At 50.8% G+C, this 19,722-nt stretch overlaps 9 protein-coding genes across 9 annotated transcripts; 5 read left to right on the top strand and 4 right to left on the bottom strand.

The window, feature by feature from the left end:
- Window positions 1-418: 418 nt before the first annotated feature.
- On the top strand, window positions 419-2,476 carry An08g05960 (uncharacterized protein; the record flags this gene model as incomplete). The annotated part of the gene is made up of 2 exons (XM_059749099.1): window positions 419-916; window positions 998-2,476. The coding sequence occupies 2 exons, from the start codon at window positions 419-421 to the stop codon at window positions 2,474-2,476; spliced, it is 1,977 nt and encodes a 658-aa protein (XP_059604076.1).
- Window positions 2,477-4,444: 1,968 nt separating this feature from the next.
- An08g05950 (uncharacterized protein) lies at window positions 4,445-5,979 on the top strand (the record flags this gene model as incomplete). The annotated part of the gene is made up of 2 exons (XM_001392675.1): window positions 4,445-4,621; window positions 4,684-5,979. 2 exons carry the CDS (start codon window positions 4,445-4,447, stop codon window positions 5,977-5,979), a joined length of 1,473 nt encoding a protein of 490 aa, XP_001392712.1.
- A 220-nt stretch (window positions 5,980-6,199) lies between these two features.
- Window positions 6,200-7,693, bottom strand: An08g05940 (uncharacterized protein; the record flags this gene model as incomplete). The annotated part of the gene is made up of 1 exon (XM_059749097.1): window positions 6,200-7,693. One exon carries the CDS (start codon window positions 7,691-7,693, stop codon window positions 6,200-6,202), a length of 1,494 nt encoding a protein of 497 aa, XP_059604075.1.
- A 77-nt stretch (window positions 7,694-7,770) lies between these two features.
- An08g05930 (hypothetical protein) lies at window positions 7,771-7,987 on the top strand (the record flags this gene model as incomplete). The annotated part of the gene is made up of 2 exons (XM_059749096.1): window positions 7,771-7,853; window positions 7,936-7,987. 2 exons carry the CDS (start codon window positions 7,771-7,773, stop codon window positions 7,985-7,987), a joined length of 135 nt encoding a protein of 44 aa, XP_059604074.1.
- A 1,034-nt stretch (window positions 7,988-9,021) lies between these two features.
- On the top strand, window positions 9,022-11,915 carry An08g05920 (uncharacterized protein; the record flags this gene model as incomplete). The annotated part of the gene is made up of 4 exons (XM_059749095.1): window positions 9,022-9,231; window positions 9,312-10,169; window positions 10,232-10,825; window positions 11,052-11,915. The coding sequence occupies 4 exons, from the start codon at window positions 9,022-9,024 to the stop codon at window positions 11,913-11,915; spliced, it is 2,526 nt and encodes an 841-aa protein (XP_059604073.1).
- A 560-nt stretch (window positions 11,916-12,475) lies between these two features.
- An08g05910 (uncharacterized protein) lies at window positions 12,476-13,895 on the bottom strand (the record flags this gene model as incomplete). Its single annotated transcript, XM_001392671.3, has 3 exons — window positions 12,476-13,215; window positions 13,291-13,525; window positions 13,656-13,895. The coding sequence occupies 3 exons, from the start codon at window positions 13,893-13,895 to the stop codon at window positions 12,476-12,478; spliced, it is 1,215 nt and encodes a 404-aa protein (XP_001392708.1).
- A 499-nt stretch (window positions 13,896-14,394) lies between these two features.
- Window positions 14,395-15,370, bottom strand: An08g05900 (uncharacterized protein; the record flags this gene model as incomplete). Its single annotated transcript, XM_001392670.3, has 3 exons — window positions 14,395-14,732; window positions 14,794-14,849; window positions 14,934-15,370. 3 exons carry the CDS (start codon window positions 15,368-15,370, stop codon window positions 14,395-14,397), a joined length of 831 nt encoding a protein of 276 aa, XP_001392707.1.
- Window positions 15,371-16,309: 939 nt separating this feature from the next.
- An08g05890 (uncharacterized protein) lies at window positions 16,310-18,946 on the top strand (the record flags this gene model as incomplete). The annotated part of the gene is made up of 7 exons (XM_059749094.1): window positions 16,310-16,481; window positions 16,557-17,508; window positions 17,923-18,086; window positions 18,172-18,426; window positions 18,556-18,688; window positions 18,747-18,797; window positions 18,868-18,946. 7 exons carry the CDS (start codon window positions 16,310-16,312, stop codon window positions 18,944-18,946), a joined length of 1,806 nt encoding a protein of 601 aa, XP_059604072.1.
- A 54-nt stretch (window positions 18,947-19,000) lies between these two features.
- On the bottom strand, window positions 19,001-19,618 carry An08g05880 (hypothetical protein; the record flags this gene model as incomplete). Its single annotated transcript, XM_059749093.1, has 4 exons — window positions 19,001-19,064; window positions 19,139-19,268; window positions 19,308-19,413; window positions 19,553-19,618. 4 exons carry the CDS (start codon window positions 19,616-19,618, stop codon window positions 19,001-19,003), a joined length of 366 nt encoding a protein of 121 aa, XP_059604071.1.
- Between the last annotated feature and the right edge of the window lie 104 nt (window positions 19,619-19,722).

Genomic DNA, 19,722 nt, shown 5'->3' with positions numbered 1-19,722 from the left:
CGATTTCACGCATGATGTGCTTGTAATCAGATACCATACCGAGATGGAAGGCGCCGTGCTTTTATTGCCTCGTAAAGTCAACATCTGGCCCCAGAATCCAAGGAAAAATACAAAGTCGCATGTAAAGGCCATCGATATATATGTCTCATTTCTATTCGTCTTCTTTTCCGGATTTCTCCCTGAGAAGTTCATCACGCAGAACAGCTGCTGTGAAGCCGAGTGAAGGCGCGCCTTCAGCCCGTCAACTATGAAATAGCATTCACTGCCCTGCTCAATGCCACTACTTCTGCCTTCACCTTCACCTTCCCACTCCATGAACTGATACATCAGATTGATGACACTTTAGCATCTCATCGTTATTCCACAGGGACTTTACATATCTCTAGCAATGTTTACTCCATTTTCACCCAAGAGCACCATGCAACTTCGAAGCAGCATTCGTCCACCGAAGCGCTTCAACCAAGACCAGTTCTACAGTCCATGTACACAGAAATCTTTACGTGCACCACAAAATCAAGAAAACCAGGACTGCATTCATAGCACTCAGTTCGATCCCAACCTACCTCCGGCAGCGTTTCCGACGCTAGATCATTCGTCTCCCCTCAGCCTACGCCATAAAGAAACGGAAAATTGGAATGAGCAAGAGGAAGACCCCTCCAAGCGCCCCAGGAAGCAGGAGAAAGGTGATGAAAAGACCGAGGACAAGCGTGTGGGGGAGGCAAATACAGGCGTACAGATCAGACCCTTAGAATCAGGAGAAAATTGTTTCTTAAGCAATGGGGACCTTAACCCAGTCTACAGGAGAAATATGACCATTCTTGCTAATATTGGCCGGGAGTCGTCAATTGAAAGATATCTAATGGACAGCGATGTGGATGAGATCATGGCCGATGCCCCTGGCGAGGAGAATATAGAGGTACGTTGAGCATAAACGGCTTTCCCCCCCTTTTTTCATCTTCTAACCACCAATCTCCTAACCAAATTTTATTTTACATAGACTTCTTCGGCACCACCTCCTTCCCGACCACGAGAATGGGGCGACCTTTCCCCAAGAATTCAAGTTGAGATCATCGACAATATGCTCCAAGAATTCAACTGGCCAACCGTATGCCATTTACTGGGGCTAACGGTAGGGGAGCGTGAGGAAATTCAGCAGAATATTCGCCAGTGGGATCAGCAAGCTAGGAAGGAAGATCTACAATTGGAAGATATGAGAGAAAGGCAACTGAGGGCACTCCTGCGAGTCGACAATACTATACGTGGACATAATCGTGTTCCTCACCAGGGTATCTTCAGCAAAATCTCTCGTCAGATTTCCGGCAAACTACAGGATAATCTCAACTCGGACATTTTATTATGCCAGGCAAGTGAGCTGCTAGATGCCGAATTGTTTCTGCGCACGCGTGGACTCGACCGCAAGTATGCAGGAGAATGGGGTAATGGTACGTCTGCTTGGCAGGCACTCGAAGACCATGACATTGAGCCGTGTCTAGATGGTGACCAGAGAACCCAGCAACGCGTTGTGGACAGTGCAACGATTAATGCAGATGTACCGGCAGGGGAGGATACAAACATCAATGTGCCTGACCCGAATGATAACTGCACGTTACAGGCGGAAATAATGGCGGCATACTGTCCGAACTCTGAGAGGAACAAGTACCTACACAAGTTCCGTTTTAACAAGCCCCGGCAATGCCACAAAGATAGTCAACCCAGACAAAAGGTAGTGTATCATGACCCTCGCGGGAGTGAACCGTGTCGCCTGAGTGTTGGCGCGGAGAAAGCTGCTCATGTTTGTGATATGAGATGGAGATATTCCAAACTGGCATTGAAACCCTGGGAAATGCCTCTGACGAGTCTCTCCATTAACGAGCCACGACCACTCCTTGGAACGTTTTATAATAGCCACGGCAACAAAACCAACGCCAGGAATTCTCATAATGCAGCCTTCGTTCCTCTGACCAGGTTTTCTTATGAAAACATAACCGACAGGCGTGCAGCCGAAACCGCCTTTTCTTCGAGGCTTGACCCACGACACGGAACTTCAGCATCGGAAGTACGTAAAGGGATACCTCCCAAGCCAAGCAGTGACAACACGTATGTTACATTATCCGATTCAGGGAGAGCCTCTAGCCCCATTATCTGGACCCCCAAAGCCACCCCAGACACAGCAGTATCTACCACAAGCTCAGAGTGTCTTCCCACAGATGAGAACAAACAATCACCACGTGTAAGCAGAGCATTGCAGCCCCCACTGGAAGCAAGGAAGGACCTCAGAGAATCAGTCGACGAGGATTCTGGTCATGAGGTGCCAAGCGAAGACCCGAGGCCTGGAACACCCCCGAAACGTTCAGTTGAATCATCAGTCTCCAAAGAAGACATAGTGCACGCACCGGATAAAACGAGCGATGGGGATGACAACAGTGAGGATAGCCACGACGACGACTATGATGAGGTCGTACTCCTACCTGTATAGCCGCTCATAAGACTTTCTAGTGAGGACGCAAATTACGACGGAAGATCGAGTGTGCCCGTCCCCAGAGCAATGGTACCTGAATCAGACTGACCAGAAGATCTAGAATTTGCTAGGAGTAAACTCTTGCTGATGAAGACTCCTCATCACTTACCTTGCCCATATTTCCCGGTGTGCTCCATCATCAAATGTAATTTGCACGCAGCAAAGAGTATTATCGACCTTAGTGAATAACTGGCCGCAAAAATGGATCTGAGCTACATCATACAACCTAGATCTTTGAATTTCTCCGTCCGAAAGGACATATCTCTATTACTGGTTTTCTTAGGTTTGTAGCCGCTCCCAGCGGATTAAGGCTTTTACATATTTAAGCCGACGACTGCGAGCCCATCGAGAGTGATATTGTTGGCGATGGAAGTCCAAGATTGGCAACTACAAGTAGCCAGAAGCACGCGAGGTCAAGGAGAGCCCAGGACAGCACTCACTTCAAACAATTGTGGATCTGGGGTGCGCAAGACAAAGCCAGGACACGCCGCGTGGTTTTATTCCACGACTCACAGGAGATCTCCTTGCTCATTCTCCGTCTCTTCACTTCTTCATCTTTGCGCTCCCCATCTCATTTATCTAGGTATGCGGCCTATAGCCCATTAGGTTCAGGATTCATGATCCAAGTCAGCGACCCCTCAATGACCTCCAGGTAAGAGCGTCTCGAGGACAAAACCTTGCTCATCGGGTACTGCCATTACTCTTCACTTCGAAGAGGCCTGCTGACCTTGTCCTCGGCCTGCTAGGTTTATTTCTTCGGATATGGTCGGCACAAGGGCAACTCTTCTCAATTCGAAAAAGCATACCTAATCAGTTTACAGGTGGCAAAGAATCCAATACGTGAAAGGCAGGAGCTGGGGTGGAACCATTACTCGATTTCAAGCCATTTGAGCCAGCAATCATGGCCCACTCCTACAAGCGGATGAACGGGTCATTGACATCAGGCGAGAGATGCAGTCGACAAGAGCCACTACTTCGAAGTGCCGAGCTGACAACAGGCCTCCAACTGAGCCCAGCCAAAAATTTATCTAGCCCCGAATGCTATTGAGACAGGAGGAAGGACAGCCAATTGGGGCTTGTGACCGAGGCCTGATTAAAGGAGTATTGCACCGTGATAATAGCCTGCCAGGAGAGAGGCGAGATGCTACCGGAGTATGCACAATCCCTCTGAAATCGTGTATCCACCAGAGCCCTCGCAGAATCAGAGGATTCTTCTCGGCGGTGTCATACCTGATTTGTTAGGCTGGCTGTGCCCTTCTCTGTGGGTTCACTTCTCGGCAAGCTTACTGAGCGTACATAATACCTACAAGGCCCAGATGACCAGGTGCTCAGTTTCAAGTAAGAGTGTGTACGAAGGTACTTGTATCCACAAGAAAGTTGATGGTACTTGAAGCGATAACCTTAATCACCGCGACGCCACATGACGCTGGCCTAACCATGGGGATATTATCTGCAACGGGCAATAAACCTGTTTTGCTCGGCTGGACGACTTGGTTATTCGACAACAGTGGTGGCCTACGTACGCTGAAGCCCTCCAACCTAGGATCTAACAGCCACCAGCACCTATGATTTCAGTTCGGAGATAGATCTGGCGATAGTCTCCCAGAGTTTCTGGATACTTTTGGGAGGCTTATAAAGGTAGTTTAAAGCACCGAGAAAACGGGTCCATAGTGCGCATAAGGTCATCCCCTACTGATCAAACTGAACTGGAGATAGTTGGGTCTGTCAAGATCGAGTTGTGCGGTTTACGTTGAATGCCCGGCCATTGTTTGCCTGGTATCCTTGATGGTATCACGTTGTTTTCGACCTGAACGATAAATCGCTGCACCACACATCAGGACATCCATCTTCTTCTCTACGATTCCAATACCTTAGTCCACTCCCTAGAGGGTTGCATAAGCTGAAATAGTCGCATTGGAACCCAGAATGCTCACCACTTCGTTTGATTGTGTTGTGCTGGATGGCACCGTCGTGACGGCCGCCGATGTTGGTCGGTATGACATCGGAATTAAGGATGGCAAGATTGCTATACTTGCTCCTGCGCGGTCCCTGGCTATAGCTCGTGCATCTCGACTTATTGACGCCGAGGGTGCATATGTTATGGTATGTTCGATCCAAACACTTTGCGCAGCGATGATCTCAATTTGCTGACAGTTCACTACTAGCCAGGCGGCATTGATGCCCATGTCCACTTGGCTGAACCGCGAGGCCAGGGTCAAGCGTCCGATACTTTCACGACAGGAAGCCGCTCCGCCATTGCTGGTGGTACAACAAGCATTATCGCATTTGCTCCCCAGGATAAATCTGATCCATCTTTAGTCAAGGCGCTGGAAAAGGCGCAAAAGAAAGCCGATAATGCTGCATACTGTGATTATTCTCTTCACCTTATGATTTCAAACCCAAGCAGAGAGGTTCTTGACGAGTTTTCCATACTTCGCGAACGCGGCGTGTCCTCAGCCAAAATTTTCATGACCTACGAGTCTCTACAACTACGTGACAGCCAGGTCATGGATGTCTTGATGCAAGGCCGCATCGATGGAGTAACCATACTAGTCCATGCTGAAAACGGCGACATGCTCACCTGGATGACCGAGCAGCTTGAGAGACGCATGTTAACTGAACCAAAATACCATGCCGCTTCGCGACCCCAAATCCTAGAATGTGAAGCTACCAGCCGAGCCATATCCCTGAGCCAACTCATCGGAACACCAATTCTTATTGTCCACGTTTCCTCCCCAGTAGCTGCAAGCACCATCCGCACCGCCCAGACAAGCGGATGGCCTAATTTTGCCGAGACATGCCCGCAATATCTATTTCTGACCAGGAAAGACCTCGAAAAGCTCGGTTTCGAGGGCGCCAAATGCATATGTTCACCTCCACCACGCGAGGGTGAAGACGACCTAGAAAATATCTGGACAGGGCTGCAGAATGGGACATTCACGATTCTCTCTTCTGACCACAGCCCATACGTTTACGACGACGATGTCAACGGAAAGAAGATAGCCGTCACCGGCGAGGAACCTCTAGGCCGTTTCCGAAACGTCCCTAATGGCTGCCCGGGAGTTGAAACGCGCCTGCCCTTAGTTTGGAACTCCAACCGACTCACGCCCCAGAAGTTCGTTGAAGTCGCGAGCACCAACCCGGCCAAATTGTACGGACTTTATCCGCAGAAAGGCTCGATCATCCCGGGTATATCCGATGCGGATCTCACGATCTGGTATCCTTCTGCTCAGGAGCCATTCCCTATTACGAATTCTGCTTTACATCACAATGTGGACTATACGCCGTATGAAGGGCACATGATAACCCAGTGGCCGCGATATACACTGCTGCGTGGGGAGGTCGTCTGGGATCGAGATAATGGAGGCGTTGTGGGCAGGAAGGGCTACGGGAAGTTTTTGAAGAGAGGGCGCAGTGCGTTTTGCCGTGAGCAGTCCGAGTTAGATTTTACGAGGTTCTAGTTTTTGCCTCTTAGAGTTAGAGGACTTATGGGAATAGTATGAAGATCACCCACTTACAGAGATGGACATTTGCCCAGTACAGTCAATTTATATAATATACGGGTAGTAAATTTGGACCTAAAAAACAGCGAAGTGGTATTGAAGCTAAGGCTCTAATCATAATTACAAGCCATGTTCAGACAGCTCTATATAATACCCAGCTACCACCACCAATTTAAGTTCAGAACCAGTTCATGGATTCATTGACGGCCAAAATGACCCCGAGCATTTCAAACCTGACTTTCAAAGCTTCAAGCCGCCCATCGATCACTGGGTCTCGCTTGACCATATCGTACTTAGGAGAAAGTTCGCCGCGACAGGCCCTACATTGCTGCCCATTGATCTTCTCAAAACTGGAATACACGATGTACACCATATTAAGCAGAGGGAAATGTGTCTGGCAATGTGCTGCCAAGTCTTCCAGCTCGTCGCAGAGCATATGCGAACTCTGCAAAAGACACCCGTATATGGATAGGGACTTGAGCGAGCTTGGGAGAGTCTCCCACAGAGGAGAAACCGGGACATGTGTGCCGGGATGAAAAGGCATTAGATTAACCATCGGCATGTTTAGGGTTTCCAGGACAGGAAAGTCACACAGGGGCCCGAAGTATGCTGGCTGGGGATACTCCAGATCGTGAAAGAGGAACATGTTGCCACTGCACTCATAAGATATCATAGTAAGGTGCCGCAGCGTGGAGCGGGCTTCGTAAAGAGGAGCATACACGCGGTTGGGATTCCAGTGGTAAGCAGGACTGTGCGGGTCATTATAGAAATGATGTGTTGACTCCTCGAGCGCCCATGTGAAGGATTCGAGCTTTGAACACCCCGAGAGGAGGCGTGGCAATTGAGTGATGGTTTTATCACACTGTTCGATATCAATATGGGTTATTCCGCAGCTGAAGTCGCGAGGGAGAGCTTGCTTATTATTCTCAGTGAGCTGCCCAACACGTATATATCTCAGGGAAGGGATCCGAAGAAATGGTGCCAGCTGACTCAGGGGTATACCTGACCGCTTATGATGCCACCGTAAGTGAGCTTCGTTGATAGTGAGATGGGTCAAGCGGGGGAGGATCCCTGATCCGGGTTTTGCTGCCCCATGGATGACGCTGTCAAAATAAGGCGTCGCAGAGGTGTAGTTTAGTCCAGACACGCGTTCCTCGCATGGCAAATAAACAGAAAGACGCCGTAGATTCTTGAGCTGAAGCAATAGCAGGGCGAACCAGGGATTTCTCAGGGGCTGGCGAGAATCGAGTTTTTCGTCAGAATCAAGGGCCTTTTGCCAACACAGGATTGTCTGTCTGGTCACCGGATGGGGGAGCAAGGAGTCTAGCCAATCTGTTTCCTGAAGAGCTCGTGACGGTTTGAGTTGTGGAGAACCCTGGTGTGCGAGTGGGAGCAACACCAGTGAGCGGACGAAACCAGCAAGGACTGGGTGTTCACTAAGGGCATAAGGGAGACATCGGCCAGGAGGGCGGCTCTTGCGCGTTACCGGGACAGATGGCCAGTAGGAATTGGTGTTAGACTCCTGGTATTCTCCCGAAATCATGATCTCGCGGTAAAGCTCCGGGGTGAAAGTGGAATGATAGGATTTTGAGACGAGAACCAGCTGGTATAAATCTTGGGTGTGCAGATGTCGGCCGATTCGTATATGCAGTTCGAGGGGCAATCGATCCATGATGCCTGAGCGTAGTCTATCTTGCGAAAGAGTTGTTATTTCTTGCTTAGCTTGATTTCAGCGGGGCCTGCACTGAAATGAGCGAGCCGGAAGTTGAAGGGTTTAATGTTGTCCCTCAGTATCTCATATGTTGTAGCATGGATATGTCGAGGAAGCTCAGGTATCAAAATCCACAGGAGTCCTTTGTATGTGGTATGCAATATTGATTGGAAGGCCCCTAGAGGATTCTATTGGATTAGTAGGAAACTGTCATTCAATGCAGTGACATCTCAGAAGGGCATCATGCCGCCATAAAGAGCAGATTGGAATATCCCTGATAGTATCCCAGCACTCATGGTGCTACAGAACTTTCATTTATGACAGAGAACAAATCAGTCTCAGTGATATACAAAGGAGACCTAAGAACTCCTTTCATGGTCCGGTGGTGTTCTTCATTTGTATGTTGATAATACCGGCTTTCAGCCATGGTGGCAAATCCTTTGGAGTTCCCCATGGAAGACATCTCCCGCTCCTATCTTAGCAAGTGACAGGTGTAGTCCCTTCTAAGAGAAGCGATTTAGAGCTTAGCAAAGGGCGTCGAAGAACGTCAGCACCACGGCGTGGATTTCTTTCTGCATCAGCAGGACAAAGAAGACATTTTGATGCTTGGAATGTTCCGATGCAAGGCAACGAAGGCGTCACTGGGGGAAAGATAGAGGGTATAGGGTAGGCTGGCTGTGCTTTGAAAGCAACTTGCACTTCACACAGCCATGCATGATTTAGATTGTTTATGTGCCGGGAAAATTCACAGATATGCACTGCTCTTTCGGGCCCTCCAGAACTAATTTTGAATACAACAGTACCACGATGCATTGTCAAATAACGATTCATTGTTAGAATGATCAGTGAGGCCCACAAGTACCTGGACTATGAAACATCCTTGGCATTGCTACACCAAGCAGCGTGCTTTCATGTGAAAGAAGTGGTCGTTCATGTCAAAGGCAAAAAGCCCATTTAAAGATGGTCCGTGCGCTGACGCGAAAATCCGCGTGGGAGAACAAAGGCGCGCCGCCCGTCCGTCATGCGTGCAGGCTGTGCCCAGAGTTGATGCTCTGGTCCCATTCACAGGGCATCATTATCGTCTCTTGTTTTACGGAGTTGCAGGACATCGGGAAAGAAAGTCACCATAAGCTTTTTTAGTGAGCCTGCAATTGGACAGGTTCAACTCTGCTCCGGTTTTCGCTGTGGGAGGCGATTGCGACATCGATCGACTGCGCAGAAGGAAGTCCTAGCTGAACGACAGGGCTTATAAGCGATACACGTGAAACACGCAGAATCGAAGTGGAAAGATGTCGAATCCAGATACTCCCATAACCGGGACCGATTCCCTGGATGAATTCGCCCCCCGATCAGGCTCTTCGCAGGCGTCCACGCCGATGACAGACGAACCCGGACAAGATCAGAAAACAGCGCCGCAGGACAAGATGGATATGTCGGAGGACATTGAGGGGATGGATGTAAAGGCGAAGGCGCTGATGCACCTTCTGAACACTAGTGAGGTGCGATTGTTCGATCTTGGGCCTGGAGAAAATCTGGGTGGCGCAGAACTATTGCTGATGTGTTTGCTATCTCCTGATAGGTCTTCGTTGCGATCATGGCGGACAAAATGAAGAAACAGCAGGAGGAGGCGAGACTTGAAGCAGCCAAGCAGCAACAACAGCAACAAAAGCAAGTGAAAAAGACCGAAACCAAACCCAAGGGTGCTAGCGAGCCGGTGGGACGGCGACAGACGCGCACGAGTGCAAGGCAGTCAGCTGCCACGTCAACGGAAGCTACTGCCGAAGAAGGGAAGAAGGAGGAAGAACAGGAGACCAGTAAGACCAGGAGGGGCCGGGGAAGGAAGCCTGCTTCTTCTGCGGCTGCGAATGGTAACACCATCTCCAGCTACTTCAAGAAGGCGGATGTGAAGGTCGACGAGGATAAGCCAACGGTCCAGGAAGCTTTGGAACATGCTGCAGATGAGTATGAAGCGAATCCAACCGCACTGGGTGGTCAGGAACTGGTTGCTACCCAGCAGCCGGAGTTGGTGACCGGAGGAACGATGAAGAAGTATCAATTGGAGGGGCTGGAGTGGCTCAAGTCGCTTTGGATGAACGGACTGTGTGGCATTCTGGCCGATGAGATGGGTCTTGGGAAGACTGTTCAGGCGATCTCTCTAATTGCTTTCTTCAAGGAGAAGAATATATCTGGCCCTTTCCTGATCGCTGCTCCTTTGAGCACGGTGAGCAATTGGGTGGACGAGTTCGCAAAGTGGACTCCGGAAATCAAGACAGTCTTGTACCATGGGACAAGGGACGAACGTGCAACGATCAGGAGGAAGTTTATGAATATGAAGGACCAGAGAAGTGCGGATTTTCCTGTCGTCTGCACTTCCTATGAGATCTGCATGAACGATCGAAAATTCCTCGCGCAATATCAGTGGCGGTATATCATTGTGGTATGTTCTACTCTCCGTCGCAAGTCCATCTGGGATAATCTGATTCTCTAACATGTCTGCAGGATGAAGGACATCGCTTGAAGAACATGAATTGCAAATTGATCAAAGAACTGCTCACCTACAATTCGGCCAACAGACTCCTCATCACGGGCACGCCATTGCAGAACAACATCACGGAACTTTGGTCACTGCTACACTTCCTTCTACCTGAGATCTTCAATGATCTCAACAGCTTCCAGAGCTGGTTTGACTTCTCGTCCATGCTGGACAACAATGGCCAGACGGATGTCATGGAACGCCGAAAGCGCACGCTGGTCTCCACGATGCACTCGATCTTGAAGCCTTTCCTCCTCAGACGTGTGAAGACCGACGTTGAGACATCCCTTCCCAAGAAGCGGGAATACATCCTGTACGCGCCGTTAACAGCAGAACAGAAGGACCTCTACCGTGAAATTCTCAACGGCACTGGCCGCCAGTACCTCGAGGAAAAAGCCACAGAGCGTCTTATGGCCAAGAGCGGAAGACCGTCACGATCTCAGAGCCTGAAACGCAGCGCCGACACTAGCGGAGCTTCATCACCGAACAAGAGTCTCAAATCCAGCCGCTCATCCACACCAGCCAGTACAGCATTGCCCACATCCCGGAGACGCGGCAAGGTGTCGAGCTACAAGGAGCTGAGCGACCGCGAATTCAACTCTAGACTTCGCAGACTCGAGCAAGGCCTAGAAGAAGATCTGGACATTGCCGAACAGCCCAGCGAGACAGAACAGGAAGAGCAAGAGAGAGCCAAAACCATCCGGCTTGCCAGTAAGCACTCCCCTTCCCCCTGCCCCCCTTCATCCCACACCCAAAAGCTAACCTCCCCCTCCCACCCCCCCAGAGAAAGAAATCGCTCAAAAGAAGATGCAAAACCCCATCATGCAAGCCCGACTTGCCTGCAACTCTCCGCATAACTTCTATTGGCCGTGGATGGACGACCCGACCTCCATCGACGAGACCCTCGTCACAGCCTCAGGCAAAATGCTCCTCCTCGACCGTCTAGTTCCCTGCCTTCTCAACAAGGGCCACAAAATCCTCATCTTCTCCCAATTCAAAACCCAACTCGACATCCTCCAAGACTGGGCCACGCAACTCCGCTCCTGGAACTGCTGCCGCATCGACGGCGCCGTCAGCCAAGAAGACCGCCGCGCCCAAATCAAAGCCTTCAACACCGACAAAAACTACAAGCTCTTCCTCCTCAGCACCCGCGCCGGTGGCCAAGGAATCAACCTCATGGCCGCCGACACCGTCATCCTCTTCGACTCTGACTGGAACCCGCAGCAGGATCTCCAGGCGCAGGACCGGGCCCACCGCATCGGCCAAACGAAACCGGTCATTGTCTATCGGCTCGCGACAAAGGGAACTGTGGAGCAGACGCTGCTCGAGAAAGCGGATTCGAAGCGTCGTCTCGAACGTCTAGTTATCCAGAAGGGCAAGTTCCGGAGTCTGTTGGATCCGGGTAGCCTTAGCTCCAATGATGTTGATGACTTGAAGAAGGCGCTGGGACAGGATGAATATGAGACTTTTGAGGCTGGAGCGGATCCAGCCACTTTGCTGTCAAAGAAGGATTTGGATATTCTGACTGACCGGAGTGAGGAGGCGTATGTTCGTGCTGAGAAGGGGTTGGATACTACTGGACGGGCTTTTATGGCTGTCGAGACGAAGAGAGATGGGGACGGTTTGATGGCGCAGATCATTGGGAAGTAATCATTCTTTCCTCTTTTTTCTTTTTCCGTATCTTGGTTCTCCTCGAGTTCTCTTGGTTTTTCAGTTCTCATGAAGGCGGGCGTTTAGGCGGTTTGTGCCTATCATCATCAAACATTTTGACCTACTTACTATGGGGTGGGCGTCAGGTCACGGAAAAACGGAACCTAGGCTAGGCCTATAGGGCGTTCTTATTATGTACTGTACATTAGATAGAGGGGGTGACTAGAAGAGGAAGAGGAAGTAATAGGCGGGTAATGCGAGAGCAAGTCCAAATCGAGGGACTTCGATGGGTTGGGAGCAAATCACACCTCTAGTGAAAGCGAAGCATGTATGAAAAATGAATAAAACACACGAGACACGAATCGATCCATTAAGCGCCTGATGCTCCTCGCCAAGAAAATGGCTATACAACGACAACAACACAATAGAAAAGCTCGTGAGCGAACAAAATCCTCACGGCGAGTGAAGAAAATACCAGAAACAACCCAGGTGAAAGTATATTCAAGAAAATTGGATCAAGGACGGGAGAAGATGAGTCGGGCGAGGAATAGATTAGATGATTATCGGGACAACTTTGCCTCTTCGACCTGTGCCCGCAGATCAGAGAGCACTTCCTTCCGTTGCGCCAGATGGCTCTTCAATCCCTCGACCTGCTCGCCAACGGTCTTGACATCATCTCTGAGACGTTCTACGTTCTGGCCGTCTTTGGATCGGCCTGCGCCTTCACGCAGCTCCCGTAGCTCCCGCTCCTTGTACTCCAGCAGCTGGAGTGCTTCTTTCTTGATCAACACCCAGTTGGGCCGACCGTCGTTTCGAGGTCGATCGCGTCGGCCTTCGGAGGCCTTCCTAGCGGAATCCAGCTTAGACTCCATTTCCGCCAGCTCGCGCCTCAACCGGACCTTCTCCCACTCTTCATCCTGGATGGTGTCGCTGAAATCTGTTCCCTTGGGTGTATAGGAGGTCTTTCCTCCAGCACCCAACCGACTCAGATAGGTATCTCCGAACTTGGCCTTCCGGCCTGTGAGGGTCTCCGTATCGCCGCTTGCGCCCCATTTCTGGGCGGGACGGGCATTGTCGACTTGGTAGTCAATATGGTTGTTCTCGAATGAAGCGCGCAGAGACGCAGGAATGGCGCGGGGAATGCGGAAGCCCTCGTGGCGGTAGTTGAGCATATGCAGAAATGCAAGGGTAGCGTCTTTGTTGATGGTCGGGGATGCAGAAGGGTTGACCAAGTTCCATGCAGAGCGGATGTCCGTGTCCGGGACGTCGAGAGAGTCGTAAAGAGGCTGTAATGATTCGACTATACAAGACCGCATCATGTCAGTTTCATGGCTCGGGAGGTAGAAGTTGGGGGGTAGCTTGAACCCGGACATACATGAGATTTCCCCGCGGCGGTTTTTGTTCGCGAGATAAATTTCTTCATATTTAGACTTATCAGACGGGTTCATGTACCATTCAAACCCATCTTTCAGGCCGGGAGTATCGTCCTCGTCTTCTATCCGCTCGAACTGCTCCGGACGACCGCTCAGGGCTCGGGTCGCATGGACTAAATGAGCTTTGGATTCGGGCACGAGCCAGTCCGGCAGGACGTTTGGGACTGCTTGTAATTCCTTTGCGGGTTGGATACATTAGCATGGAACGTAATGGTGTGGGGGATCATTGAACTGCCGAAGCGGGCGGGAAAGGAGACATGCAGCACCAGGAGGGCCGGGAGGCGCCGCAGTAGGGGAGCTCACATACCCCGTTCACAAGGTCGAACACCAATCGCATGGCAACACAGAACTCCTCAAAGTCTAGTTCGCCATCGCCGTCGACATCTGCCAGGTCCCAGACCTTTTCCAGTTGGTCATCACGAAGCCGACTGTTCCTGAGTACCGAGGCCGCTTGGGAGTTGTTCAGACGCGGCTGGCCGCCTGCCAGCGATGCGAAGATCTCCCAGTACCGTTCGATTTCCCACTGCTCGATCTTCTTGGTTGACATGATTGGAGACGAAGTCGCTTGTCGACTTGGGAATTGAGCAGGACACCGAGCAATGGGAGACAAGAGGTAAGAGTGAAGGAAGGGAACAGGATGGGGGGAATCAATGGGGGGGAAGATGTTTGGCTGGATTGCTGGGCGTCATCCGGTTCGGGCGTCCCGCAATGGCTCCGCTGGTATTGCCGGAACAAGTTAGTTCCGTTCAGGTACTCCAGTTATCGACTTTATCGAGTTATCTAGATAGACAGTGAATAGCTTCAAAACTGATATTTATGAAGTGCTTCTCGAGTCGCGTGCTTTTCATTATTTTGCAAAATCGTCTAAATACTTCCTATCACTCTAATCGGGCGTGTGCTTCCAAGCCCCATTCGCCATGCACCATTTACAAACACTATGTACTGACTTGACCTCGGAGGACCTGGGGCAGCCATGGGGGCCCTGATGGATGCCATGTAGGAATCCCACTTCTGGGAGTCACAAATCTCATGCACATTCCCATTACTCATGTATCTTTCTTTTCGGAAGCCCCATCCTCACCATCTTTCTTCGCTTCCGCCTTCAGCTTTTCCTCCACCTGTATAATGGCTCTCTCAGCTTCCAACGCAAGATCCGGCGCCTCGAGTATCGAAGCTAGTTTCTTCGCATCTGTCATGCGGAGAAGTAATCTGTCGTCGCTCTTCTCAACGTCCTCTACCATCTCCGAAATGGGTTTATCCACCCCCGTATTCTCCAGTGCGTAGGATACGCGCTTTGCGTACAGTTCTTCAAGCCCAGGGTATGATATAGGATTCAGGATATCCTTCTCTAGAAGAAACTCTAAATGTTTGGAGCCGTTGAGTGCTTGGAATAGTCAGTCCTCGAACTGTCACGGGTAGGAAAGAACCGGGGGAAATCATCTTACCGCGTCCATGGGACCATGCTCGGTATACGAGATAGAAGAAAGGGACATTAGGTATACTATATCACAAGTATGGTTATGTGATTAGCATATGTGGGTAAAGCAAGTCCATGAGATTAACGTAATCCAAGAGGGCTCCTTACAGAGGAATAAGCCCAACGGGAGCGGTCAAGGGCGTCGCAAGCAAGCTCAACCACATCCTTCGGCGATGCAGGTCCTGTCTCTCCGTCGCGATTGCTTGCAGCATCTTTTGAAGCTTTTCCGGTCGAATAGCATTTCCTGGGAAAAGTACGTCCACTTTCTTGGTCCCGTAGGATTCATCAAGTCGCCGCACCGCTGCGAGGGATGGGATACTTTTCAGACCCCATTCTTGATACGGGATGCGTTGCTGCACCCGATTACCCCAGGATACTAAATGCTTCTTCCACCCCTTATCGGCCTCCTCCCATTTCGCCCACGTTTCTGCAGCCTTTTGTATGACCCGATCATGTATCGAAGGCTTCTGCGACGGACCACGGCGGAGGGGTCGAGCGTAGATTAGAGCTTGTCGCGTCGAGATAGGGATGACGAAGAGTCGCATAGCAACTGAGGAAGGGATGCGTTTTGTGTGATTATTATGAATGCCGTGGCGTGTTTCCAAGGATCAGCGACAATGGCTGATTTGGGCAAATTTGGGAGGCAGCCAGGGAGAGCTAGCGATCGACTAGAGAAAATAACCGATTCAAGGGCGTATATGAAAGTGGCATGCCTTTCCTGTCTGTTTGAGGATATGCGAAGGTCACGGGGCCTGAATTGGCTTTTTTGAGTGGTAAGTAGTTGTTACCGTTCTGTGAGTTGATATCAGAAAATGAATAAAGGTAGCGGGAGATGGATGCGTGGAGGTAGCCGGACCATTAATTGGCGGCGGTGATGATGATGATGCTTTGCTTAGTTGCATCTCAGACGTCATTCAGCTTACTGTTGTGACGGTATGCGTGACACTGCATCTGCCAAATATATGGAGAATCGTTGACTCCAGGCTGTACGGTAAGGTAAGTGCTAGGTGTACCTGGCTGTAAGTTACGCAGCTAACCGGTTGGGGCTTTAGCTCCCCCAGCTAAGATTACAGCCCGGACGAATTACTACGTAGGCTTCCATCATCCAAATTTCTTGAAACCAGCCTCCCAGCCTTTCGCTCTCTTTTCCCCTCCTTCTGCGCGCGGCGGCCGACTTCAGCTCATTGTCGCTCTGTTTCACCCGTCCTGCTCTTCTCTCGATGAGCCTATCTCTCCCAAGGGCCAAGGCTTCTCAAATTTCAGTCAAGCCCGGTGCCCGCTAATCTTCCGAGGGACATTGAGGCGATGCAGACTAGATCCGCGGCTTGCCCCCAGCTTCCGACCCGCCGACGCACCTTCGCCTGGAACCACCGCTGAACTGTACGGCAATGGCACACGATGTGCGCGACTCACATTTGCAGCCTCCGGATGCCGCTCCGCTCTCCGACGAACAGCTGTCGGAGCAACCATCCGCTACCGAGTGGATGTCGGCGCAATCAAACCATTCGACTGGCGCGCTCCACAGCGACAACGATATCGTTCACCCACATGATGCAGTAGACTACTCGGCTGGACACTCACGTTCGCCAGAGAGTACAGTCGTGGGCGAATTCGACAACATCCCGGCAATGGGGAAGAAACCTCGGACTTTACCAGGTGAGTTTTCCTTTGTGTCCTGACCGATCTCGGATCCACCGGGTGAAGTCAGCTAACCAACGATAACCTGTATAGCATGGATCCGTTCGGTCGAGTATACGGAGGACGAGGCAGATGCAGCTGTCACAGATCGGCTGCTTCCATCACAGCCCGGAGAAGCCGTTGTCGCCCAGCACAACCATTCGCCGTATGCGGCATCAAGACCTACCCTTTCGAGTGGACAGGGCGAAAGTAGCAGAGGTATCATCGGACGAGAGCGCGAGTCGCGCTGGAAGAACTTTTCCAGGGACATCGCATATCCCCGAGAACAAGGAGTTCAAGAGAAACCCGTCACGCCGGACTGGTTGAATGAGAACCTCGGTGATTATTCTGAACCCTGGCGAGGTCAGGGCGAACCGGATGAAGATACCGAAGACCCCTTGAGGATGAGACGACGACGAGAAATCTGGTTCAAGCGCTTCCACAACACGCTTCTCAAGAGTCCTATGGTCCCATTAATCTTTCGACTTACGGTGTGGTGTTTTTCCCTCACTGCATTGGCTCTTGGGGGCTCTATCCAGCATCTCTCAGGGAAGTACCAGCATCCCCAAGGCCCCTCTGCGCTAATGGCAATTATCGTCGATGCGGTTGCCTTGGTCTACCTCGTTTACATTACATTTGACGAATACACATCCAAGCCGTTGGGTCTTCGCTCTCCATCCGCCAAGGCACGACTCATTCTTCTGGATATCTTTTTCATTGTATTCGACTCCGCCAATCTCAGTTTGGCGTTCGAATCACTCTCGACTGTGAGGGGCGCATGTACAATGGCTGAAGTGAACCAAGAAGTTGCGCCGAAAAACGACGCAATATGCGACCGGCAGATCGCCCTAGCTTGTGTGCTGCTGATTGCGCTGCTAGCCTGGCTCACCACCTTTTCTATCAGTGTCCTCAGGTACGAGAGTCTGCCATGTTACACAGATGACGATACTGACAGCTTCGATTTAGACTTGTCGAACGAGTTGCTTCATGAAGTTGCAGCTCTACAGTATACCTATCCCTCGCTTCTTCATTTCTCTATTATAGTCCCTCTGGGGCATTTTTATTTCCCCCCTTTCACCACATTAATACCCAAGTTGCTTTTCCGGTAGTTCTTTTCCTTCTCCTTTCTTGGCTTACCCCTTTCAACATCTTTCAATTTCTTCGCATTCCCCCGGTTACTTTTACTTGGCGCTATATCCTTGCTTCGTGAGCTTGCTTAATTATGGAGTTTGTGTCTTTTGTGGTGGTCGGTTGGAGTCTCAAAGCATTGGGTCGGGAAGGGGAAAATCTGATTTCTTTTTTTTTGGATTACACGATCACTGTGCATATACGAGAAGAACATTATGTACATATGAGACTTTATGGTAAAGAATCCACGGCCGCTATTATCGTTCGAAATCCATCCCAAGGAATTTTTCAGACGTGCAGCACCGGCCCATCCTGCCCACACAAGGGGTCGCTGTGGAACCAACTCAAGGCATGGATATTCCGGGAAACCTTGTCTTCCTCCCTTGAGTCACCATAGCACATGTCCCATTGTTTCTGGGGCGGATAAGCGCCAACCATCTGGAAAGGGTCACCCTGGTTAGAGCCGAGCTCCTCCAGCAGCCGGTGGCCGACGCCGGCGGGCACGATAGTCAGATCTCCTTTTTCGACGGTCGGCTCAAAGCGTTCGGGGTTCGCTTCCCCACCGAAGCAAAGCCGTGCACGGCCGGAAACCACACCCAGTACCTCGTGAGTGGTGCTGTGGAAGTGCGTTTGACTGTACATGGAATAGACCCACTGTGGTCTGACCTCGCCAATTTCCTCCAGGTGCGTCGCGAGATCGCTAGCGGACGCGTTAAAAGCTTTGTGGTAGAGCAGGAGTGGCTTAGACTGGATCGAGGTGTTGGGGATGCCACCCCATTTGGGGATCTGACGAGAGGTCACGGAAATTTCTGAAGGAGGAGTGAACGACATGGTTGATCGAGTCTAATCACGACCATATGTTCTGTCTTATCTTTTCTATATTAGTGCACAAGCAACCGGAGTTATGGTGGTTTTGTTTTCTAAGGCCTCAAGATCAGTTCGTCCGTAATGAGTATATGTGACGTCATTGGTACTGCTTTGCCCCCTGCGAGGGACGAAGAATGCATGACAGTTAGCATTTCGTCACGCAATGAGCTGATTGTCTCGCATTCAAACGTGTCATTGCTGCCAGGAGATCCTAGATACGTCTTTCTAACGGCGGGAAGATGTGTCCAGTCAGATCAACGCTGACTGTGTGACAGATGGACATCTTTCGGCGGTGGTCAGGTAAAAAAAAAGGTAGGCGGTTACGTAGCGGTTGATCCAAGGGTCGGGTCCCGTGCCAGCCTACCCAAAGGGGTGTTGGGATTGCATCTGGGGGAGATCTTGGGGAAAGATATAGAGCTGGACGAGCCCAGAATGTAACACGATGCTGAAGACACCTGGAATGAACCTTCAAGTAGCCAAAAAGAAAGAATTACTCACAAGTACTAGTCTCGATCATCAGCAGGGTGGCCTGGGGAATCTAAATCTAGATCGTGAAGACTTGACCGCCTGCCGCAAACAGCGAGTAAACCCCCCTCCTCTGTTGGAGGAACCTCCACTAACTAACTTACTTAGTAACTAACCGCCAACCACCAGCCATCATCATCTTCCCCCATCTTAGTTCTTCCGCCCAACCGCCACGCCCTCTGCCTGCTTCAGTTCTCTTGCTCAAATCATATCTCCTCCCGCCTTCGCTTCTCTGCCCTCCCCACCCTCTTCCCTCTCTCTCCCCCCCCTAAGGCGCGTCACTACCTAGTACTCTAGTCCCGGGCATTTGCAGTGCAATCCTCGTGGCTCGTTCCCCGAACTGTCCCTTTGGGTAGTCTCCCACAGCGCGCCAGCTTCTCTTCTGCCTTAACTGCTAGGCTGAGGTCCCGAAGCTGATATTTAGACTCATCACCGCTGCCTTAAAACTTAGCCGCCCACCGCTCATCGTGCGGTCACTCATTCTATCCGTGGGACGTTGAGGCAAGCTCCGTGTTCCCTTTCAACCTCACATGTCTTTGTGTCTGGTCGCTGTCGCCTCCTTGTCCGTTATTTTGTCCCATAACGAACCCTCCCATCCGCCCTGACTCTCTTGCTTAAAAGGAGTCGGTTATAATTCGCACAGGCTAATGCTGTCCCGTTTACTTCATAGACCTGTGCTCAAGGCTCGAACACGATTATC

Source organism: Aspergillus niger, assembly GCF_000002855.4.
Source record: "Aspergillus niger supercontig An08".
Classification (NCBI taxonomy): Eukaryota; Fungi; Ascomycota; class Eurotiomycetes; order Eurotiales; family Aspergillaceae; genus Aspergillus; species Aspergillus niger.
This window is presented reverse-complemented; position numbering and strand designations above follow the sequence as displayed.